At 31.6% G+C, this 8,177-nt stretch overlaps 1 protein-coding gene across 1 annotated transcript; it reads left to right on the top strand.

The window, feature by feature from the left end:
• The first annotated feature begins 261 nt into the window (after positions 1 to 261).
• LOC107897072 (PITH domain-containing protein 1) lies at positions 262 to 3,538 on the top strand. Its single transcript, XM_016822410.2, has 9 exons — positions 262 to 602; positions 793 to 873; positions 1,066 to 1,115; positions 2,073 to 2,150; positions 2,418 to 2,475; positions 2,556 to 2,605; positions 2,789 to 2,897; positions 2,986 to 3,047; positions 3,274 to 3,538. The coding sequence occupies exons 1-9, from the start codon at positions 519 to 521 to the stop codon at positions 3,314 to 3,316; spliced, it is 615 nt and encodes a 204-aa protein (XP_016677899.1). The 5' UTR covers positions 262 to 518; the 3' UTR covers positions 3,317 to 3,538.
• The last annotated feature ends 4,639 nt before the right edge of the window (positions 3,539 to 8,177 follow it).

Below are 8,177 nucleotides of genomic sequence, written 5' to 3'. Positions count from 1 at the left end.
TTCTTAGGTAATAGTCTTATCCCGCCATGACATATGAAATATATGTGTTATAGGGCGCATTGTCATATCCCCGACTCCTCAAAACTACCTATGAAATTTCGCAATTCCAACTGAAAACCCAAAATTCCAAAAATCTTAAACCCTACAAACACTAAATCTAAAAATATTAAAAACCCTAACCTTGAAAGAGAGAAACAAAAAACATATCCAACAGGAGTGCTCTCTATTTTTCTCTCTAAAAACAACTTATTTCCATAATCATATAAATCAGCCGCTCATTTGAGATTAATTGGAAGTTAATTCATTTATGAATTTTTCTTCCTCTTATTACTTGAAAAAAATATCTAAAAAATAATATAAATAAGAAATCCTTGACCAAACCCAACTCAACCCATTGAGGTGGCAGGAAACGGTGCGTATTCGCCACGTTTTTTCAGCATCTCTTTCTCGATTGTTCTCTGTTTTTTGTGTTTTATTGCTTGTTTGGCTGCGAAGAGAGTGAGAGAGATCAGGCAAAAATGGCGTGTACGCACGACCACAGCTGCGAAGATCACGATTGTTCTTCTAATTGGTCTCTTTACAAGCACATCGACCTCGCCAAGGTTCTTTCTCTCTTTATTTTTATTTTAATTTTTGCTGGAATATTTTTGAATATTCTACTGATTCGTTACTGATTTTTATTGTCCTTAATTGATATTTGAATTATTAATTCGTTTTAAGTTCTCAGTTTTCTCTTTTAATGAATTGACATATTTGCTTTTGTGTTTTCTTGGAAATTTTGGTTATTGTTAGGTTACCGCTTTAAATGAGGCTAATCCAGGAAGTGTTAAATCGGTGTTTAAGGCCTGGGAGGAGCGATTAAATTCTTCTGGGGTAAATCTTTTTTATTTTTTTAATTAAGTTTGCTTATATAAAAATAAATATATGAATTTATTTAAACAAATGATGAGTGTGTTCAGTTATTTCTGTAGTTTCATAATCCTTATTTAAAATCAATTTGTATTATGCATCTCAATGTCATTTCAATGGTATAGGTAGCTTGATAAGGGTTTTGAACCGTGGCAGGAACGCTTGGAAAGTAATGAGGGTGATCCTGAGTTACTTGTTTACATTCCGTAAGTGACTTTTTCTTTATTTGTTTTAGTGCCTTTTAGTATGACTTGACAGTTCACTTTGAAGGTCATGTATTACTTCTGTTAATGTAAAGTATGCGTCTAGAAGAGAAGTGAAGGTTCACATGATGGTGTTAAGGGCCTCGGGTAGTGGTTGGATAAATGTTTAGGTGGTTTGAGAATAATTTGGCAGAGTAAAAGTATCTTAGGTGTCTTAAGCATGAAGGTGGTAGAGATAGGTTATTATACCTATTGTGTTGGGATCCTCGTCTTATAGGTGTTTTGTGTAGGAAAGCTGCTGCTGAGTCATGGAGGACCCTCAAAATGTCTCTGGGATGTGATTGGGAAGTGTCTTATCCTTTAAAGGGTCCTCACATGGGTCCTGATGTTGTTGACGAGGGTCCAGGTGCCTTTGCAAAGTTTGCATCCCATGCCTTGCTGTCTTCAAGAGGTTTAAACAGCACAGCCTTATAGTTAAGCTTGTGGCTAATAGGACATTGGGCCTTCTCCATGCTTGTCAAGAGTCCTTCATCTGTTTGTCCATGGCGACCTGTCTTGGCATTCTTTGGGCAAGAATCTTTGGCGGGGCTCTGGTGGTTTTAGCATTCCTTAGTTCTAGGCACAACTTCCATGGATTTACTAACTAGCATCTACATCTTCAATTTTAATGCTATAAGTGCCCATATTAAACCTTTGGTGTTTGAGGCTAAGTGAAGGAGGCATGCTGTTTGAACCTTAGAGATGAAAAATCTTTAATTTTCATTGCTAATTAGTATTTTGAGTTTTATCCTCATGTCTAACCTTTCCATCGTTCCTTACTTGCTAACTCAGTGCATATTTGAAATGTATATTGAGATTCAAGTAATAGTTACATTGATGCATCTCCAGAATTGTTGAATGAATTTTGTAATTGTTCTTTTACTCGTCTGATTTCTCATATAACTTGATTTCTTATGATAGGTTTACATCAGATGTTAAGATCAAGAGTATATCAGTTGTTGGTGGTGCCGATGGAACAAGTCCTTCCAAGCTGAGAGTGTAAGTTCATATGACTTATCAAGTGTTCTGGTTAACTTCTGGTAGCTCTTAGCAATGAATTTTGGTATTTCAAATTTGTTTGAATGCTTTTTTAACTGCTTTTCCATTGAAGATATCTCTAAGTTCAACACCTGATACTTCTAAACAACATAATCTTGTGGTGGTTTGAAAGGGATGTTGCTGCCCCATCTCCCTAATCTCTATGGATTTCTTCCAGTTGTATTTATGAAAGATTAATCTTTTCTTTTTTCAATTTGTCTTGATTAGATTTATAAATCGAGAAGGTATTGATTTCTCTGATGCTCAAAGCATGCAACCTGTTCAGGTACTGCTTATCTCCTCATGTCAAGGAATATACTGTTAAATTCAAGAAAGTTTACCTAAATCGTTACATTTTCCTTGAAGGAGTGGGAATTGGTTGAAAATCTGCAAGGAGTGTTAGAATACCAGACAAGGTAGGTAGTCCTACTTGTCCGCACCGAACAATTAGTTCATGCTTACTTGTACATGAGAGCTGGTTCTACTTGGCACTTGCAATGTTTAGTGAATGCTTATAAAAGACTTAATTGAAATAGCGGAGAGCTCTTTCATTCTCTCTGTTTTCTAGTTTCTGATGCCATATTAACCTGCTTATTTAGGTACTCAAAGTTTCAAAGTGTGGCAAATATTACATTGCATTTTCCCGAGAGTTTTGGTGGTGATACAACCCAAATTCACTACATTGGTTTTAAAGGCGAAGCCACACGGGTATTTCAATTCCTGCTCTGATTTACCAATGAAGATGATTCCTCCCGCCTTTCCCTGTAATGATATATTTCCCGAATTTGATTGACAGTTAAAAAGAGATGTTGTTGCAACGATTGTTTATGAAATTACGCCCAATCCTTCTGATCACAAGTAAGTTTTTTGCTCTTGCTAAATCGCTTCATGTATTAGGGTTGATGTCGACATAAGTATTTGAATTATTCTGCTAACTGGTAGATATGTTTGTCTAGATGTTATAAACCTAACTCCATCGATAGCTGACATAGGTTCATATATATATATATACACCTTTCCATGTCCGTGTAGTAAGAATTATTATTTTGAGTTTTATTAATGAAAAACAATTATATTCGTGCAGGACCCGGGCTGAAACTGGTGGAGGACTTTCTCATGTGGAATAAAGAATCTGTCGTGGCTCTGGTTGTTATTGTTAAGAATCTGACCACTCCTTTTGAACATGCTATGGCGAAAATTATACTAATGTTATGATAGTTAATTGAGAAACCCCCCCCCCTTCCCCTTGCCTATTGGGTTATTATGCTATTTGGCTTCCATCATGTTCCAAAGATTGTGTGCTTTCATAGTTCATATAATGTGGGGAGGATGATTTCCATTTGTTTTTACATTATATGCTTCAGCTTTGGGAGCCTTCTGATTAACTTCACCGTTTGGAAATTGTTTTTTTTCAAACAAAATTTATGATTTCAAAAACCAAATTGTGGTCGAACCAATCAAATTATCTGTTTGTTTAATAAACTGAATGACTCATTAAATCATTAGAAAATTTATAAAAATTAAAAAATTCCGTTCTACCGGTTAGTTCAACTTATTTTTAGATCAAATTGATTTGATGTCCATCTTTGATCAGTACTTTGGTTGGTTCTTGCTTCAAATGATCCACCCACCGGTTCAGTTGGATTCACGCAAAATAGGTCAAAATATAAAGATTATTTAATGTGAACAATTCGTAAAAATATAAAGAATACTTAATGTTAACAATTAATTAAGTCGATCTTTTAAGTTTAAAATTTTTTATTTTAGTCACTAATGTTTTTGAAATTTAATATTTGTGTCATTCATTTGTTAAATTACACTAAAATAAGTATTTTTTATTTGTATAGTATTAAATTTAGCTATTAGTTTGGTCCTAATTCTAAAAATTCAATGAATTTAACCACCAATTTTATAAATTTTGTTAATTTATTCTTGAATTTTTAAATTTTAAAAATTTAAGAAACTTTAAAAATAAAAAATATATATCATGAAATTTTCATTTTTTTCAATAAAAAATACATAAGATTTTATAAAACTACAAACAAAATTATAAAAAAATGAATACCCAATTTTCTTTGTTTCTAACATGAAATTTATTTATTAAATATTATTTTATAAATAAAATATTAAAAAATCATTAACAAGACTTAAATCGAATTCAAACTTTTCCTTTTTTAATTTTATTTTATAAATAGTAAATAATTTATTATACATTTGGCTTTGTTCTTTAGTCCTTACCAAATTTGTCAAGCGTTGGGCACCGCTTTCTCCCACAACCCTTGGCACCACCGTCATCATACCATTCGACTAGGAATTGATTGTGGATCTGTCGGCATGGCATTTCACCTACTAAATCTCTAAGACTTCATTCTAACCCGTATTATCCCCAATTGTGTCCACCCTTAGGCTATAGCTTTTGACCCAACTTGAACATAATTCTTAATATTGAAAAAATGAAAAAGTTAAATTTTCTTCTTGTAACAACTCGATTTCAACCGTGTTGGAAGATCCGATTCGAAATCGATTTTAATTAAAATGAATAAGCTGAAAATTAGAATCGAATGTTTACATATCGAATAAGGAAATATAGGGTCGAACTATTAAGTGGGATTAAATTAAATCGGATGTTAAACATAGTATAGGGGCAACCTGGCAAAGAGGTCACACAAATAATAATTGATTAAAGAAATACTTATGGCCTTATCTAGCAAATTAACCAAGGACTTATTTCAAATTTTCCCATAATCAAAAGTGGGTTAGTGGATAGGCATGATCGATGCCGTTAAATTCCACTCACACTTTCGTAATAAAATCTCAACCCTTGGATGAGATATTTTGTTTTAATTTAATAATACATATTAGATGTATATTAGAAAATGAGAATAGATGAAAAGATTTCTTCATTCTCTCTCTCTCCACCGAAACTTAGAAACAAAATAGGGAGAAGTTTGTTTTTAAGCTCTCCATTGCCGTGGCTTTTAACTAAAGAAATGCTAAAGACAAAGTAGGATGATTTCGGGATGAAGGAAGTCCAAAGCTGTACATTAATAGATATTGGTGTTTGTGCTTCTATAATTCACTTTTAATAATTTATTGATACATTAATTAATTGTTATAAATAAATACAAAACAATTGACAAGATATTTCAATTTTTTATATCATGTACGAATGATGAAATTATTATTTATATATATATATATATGCTTGATATAAATGTATATATAATATTGAGATATTGATACCATATTAAATTGTGCGATAATGGTGATAATAATGATTATGCCTTGTTAAATGATGTAAGACATAGTCTAAATATAGTTGGCATGCCATAGAGTCATTGATATAAGTGGTTTAGCTCAAATTTCCAGGAGGTCCTGAGTAACCTCCATTCTCATAGAGTTGTGGATTTATATTGACATTTAGATTGAATAATCCCAATATTCTGAGAGGGTCGTGGATTTACTTGGTATATAGATCCGAATATTTTAACTAATGTTTAGCGCCGATTAATAGAGGCCGAAATAAGTAAGTAAGAAAAATGATATTAAATGACATGTTGAATTATTGAGTTCATGATATGAAATTATAAGATATTGAAATAAGTATTGAATAAGAAGTTTTTGAGAATTATGTGGTTATTGATCTTGTGATAAAGTAAAGTAATGTAGCTGAAGTCATATTCGTATAGTTGTCTTAATTTAATCTTAATATATTGAATTTAATTTATATTAGTATCATCGAGTATTCAATACTCAGCGGACGAGAGTTGACGTAGCTTTGAAGTGGTCAAGCATCCAACTCAACAACTCAACTCAAGATATATCTTGTTGCCTATTTAGTATTTTGTATGTATTTATATGTGTTTTGGTTATATGACATGTAATTAAGTTGATAGTTAACCTAGTTTATATGAGTTTGATTATGCAAGTTAGTTGGTTGGGCATTGATGCATTGATAGTGTTAGAGATCGACCCGATTAAGCAACAAACAAGTAAATATAGTGGAAGGAATTGAGAAATTGACACACAAATTTAACGTGAAAAACCCTTCCAAAAAGGATAAAAAACCACAAGCAAAGATAATTTTACTATAATGGCAAAAGAACGAAGAGTACAAAGATGGAGATAAAAACTAAACCCCAAAACCCCAAAAACAAAGAACCCTCAAAATGTAAACACAAAATTCTCTAAAAGTGTTATGAGCTCTTGTAATGACCCGAATTTTACCGTTACCAAAAAAGTGTATTTTCGGGTCTCCGTTTCTGAAAGATGGATTCGTAAATATTTATTAAAAATATTTACGAAGTAAAATAAGTGGTTAATTAGAGTTTAATTAAGTGAATTTAAATTTAATTAAGAGTAATTAAGTAAAAGGACCAAATTGAATAAAGTGTGAAAGTTGAATTATAGATTAAAAGAAAATAAAAGGACTAAAAGGGTAATTATACAAAAAGTATAAATTGAGGCAGTTTATCGTGAAGAAAATCTAAGATTTTTTTTATGTTTAGTATATTATTATATTATTATATAATAAATATACTTTATGTTTTAATTATATTATATTATATTATATTATATTATATTATATATATAAACTAAAGAAGCAAATGAAAGGAAATAGAAACAGAATGAAACGAAATAGAGAGCAGGGGAGAAAAACAAAGAAAGAAGGGGAGAAAAGGGAAAATTGAAGGTTTGAAGCTTTAAGCTTTAATAGGTAAGTCAATCAAGCCCTTTTTACTTAATTTTGATGTTTTAGAAGTTTTAGAACAAAGTTTTGATGAAATTAAGTTGATATTTTGATAGTTATTAGATTTCTAGATATTGTCCATGTTAAATAAAATGATGAATTAATGGCTAAATTGATAGAAATTCAAGTTAAAAATGATACAAGGATTGAGTTGTAAAGTGATTCATAAGTTTTATGTTTATGGACTAAATTGAAAGAATTTTGAAATTATGTTTTTATGATGAAAAATAGATAATTATGTCTAAGTTTGGTTAAAAATTGAGTAGAAATAAAGTATGAATTAAGATAGAAAAGTAAGTGAATTTAGTTAGAATTAAATTGAAATTAAAGTAAATCAACATTTTGTACTAAGACTATTTTGGACAGCAGCAGTAGTCTAAGTTTGAAAAATCACCAAAAATTGTATAAATTGAATTAGAGGATGAATAAAATATGGAATTAAATATTATTAAGTATAGTTTCTTATAGAAGAAACTATATAAGCAATTGAATTGTAAATTATGAGATATAATTAATTTTGTGAGACAAGGTCAGAATGAATTCGGGTTCCCCTGTTCTGACTTTGGAAAATCACCAAAACTTTAAGAAAAATAATTAGAGGCTTAAAGTTATATGTTTAGAATCCCTAATGAGTCTATTTTCAGGAGAAATCAACGGGAATATTATCCGAGTTCTGTACTGTGACATAATTAATTTTTAGTGAAAAAGGGACGAAACTGTCAGACAGCAGAATAGGGGTGAATTTAAAGAATAAACTGTACTTAATGGCTAAACCAAAAATTATGAAAATTTTATTGTAAGAATATTTGTGAGTCTAGTTTCAGGAAAAATTAGCGGATCTTAATTTAGAATTCTGTAACTCAAGATATGAATTAGTAATGTATTAATGATTATGAATTGTATTAATTCGTAGTCAATGTGGTACCGGAATGCTTGTTTTGGTATTGGCTGGTATTTGCGTGAAAATAGGTATGCAAGGGTGGCAATGAGGTTTGGTAAATAGCCTTATATTTCCCACAAGGGTAGACACACGGTCGTGTGTCTAGGCCATCTGTGACACACGGTCAGCCCTATGGGCGTATGGTCCGGCCGTGTAACCCCTGAACGTAAAAATTTCAAGTCAGTATGCATGATAATGAACATACGAGCAGAGACACGACCATGTGTCTCAGCCGTATGGAGGACACGGCCTAGTACACTGGCGTGTGCCTTGACCGTGTGACAATTTAGGAATGTTG

This window comes from Gossypium hirsutum, chromosome A06, assembly GCF_007990345.1.
Source record: "Gossypium hirsutum isolate 1008001.06 chromosome A06, Gossypium_hirsutum_v2.1, whole genome shotgun sequence".
NCBI classification, from domain to species: domain Eukaryota; kingdom Viridiplantae; phylum Streptophyta; class Magnoliopsida; order Malvales; family Malvaceae; genus Gossypium; species Gossypium hirsutum.
The sequence above is the reverse complement of the archived record's forward strand: the minus strand, read 5'-3'. Positions and strand labels throughout refer to the sequence as shown.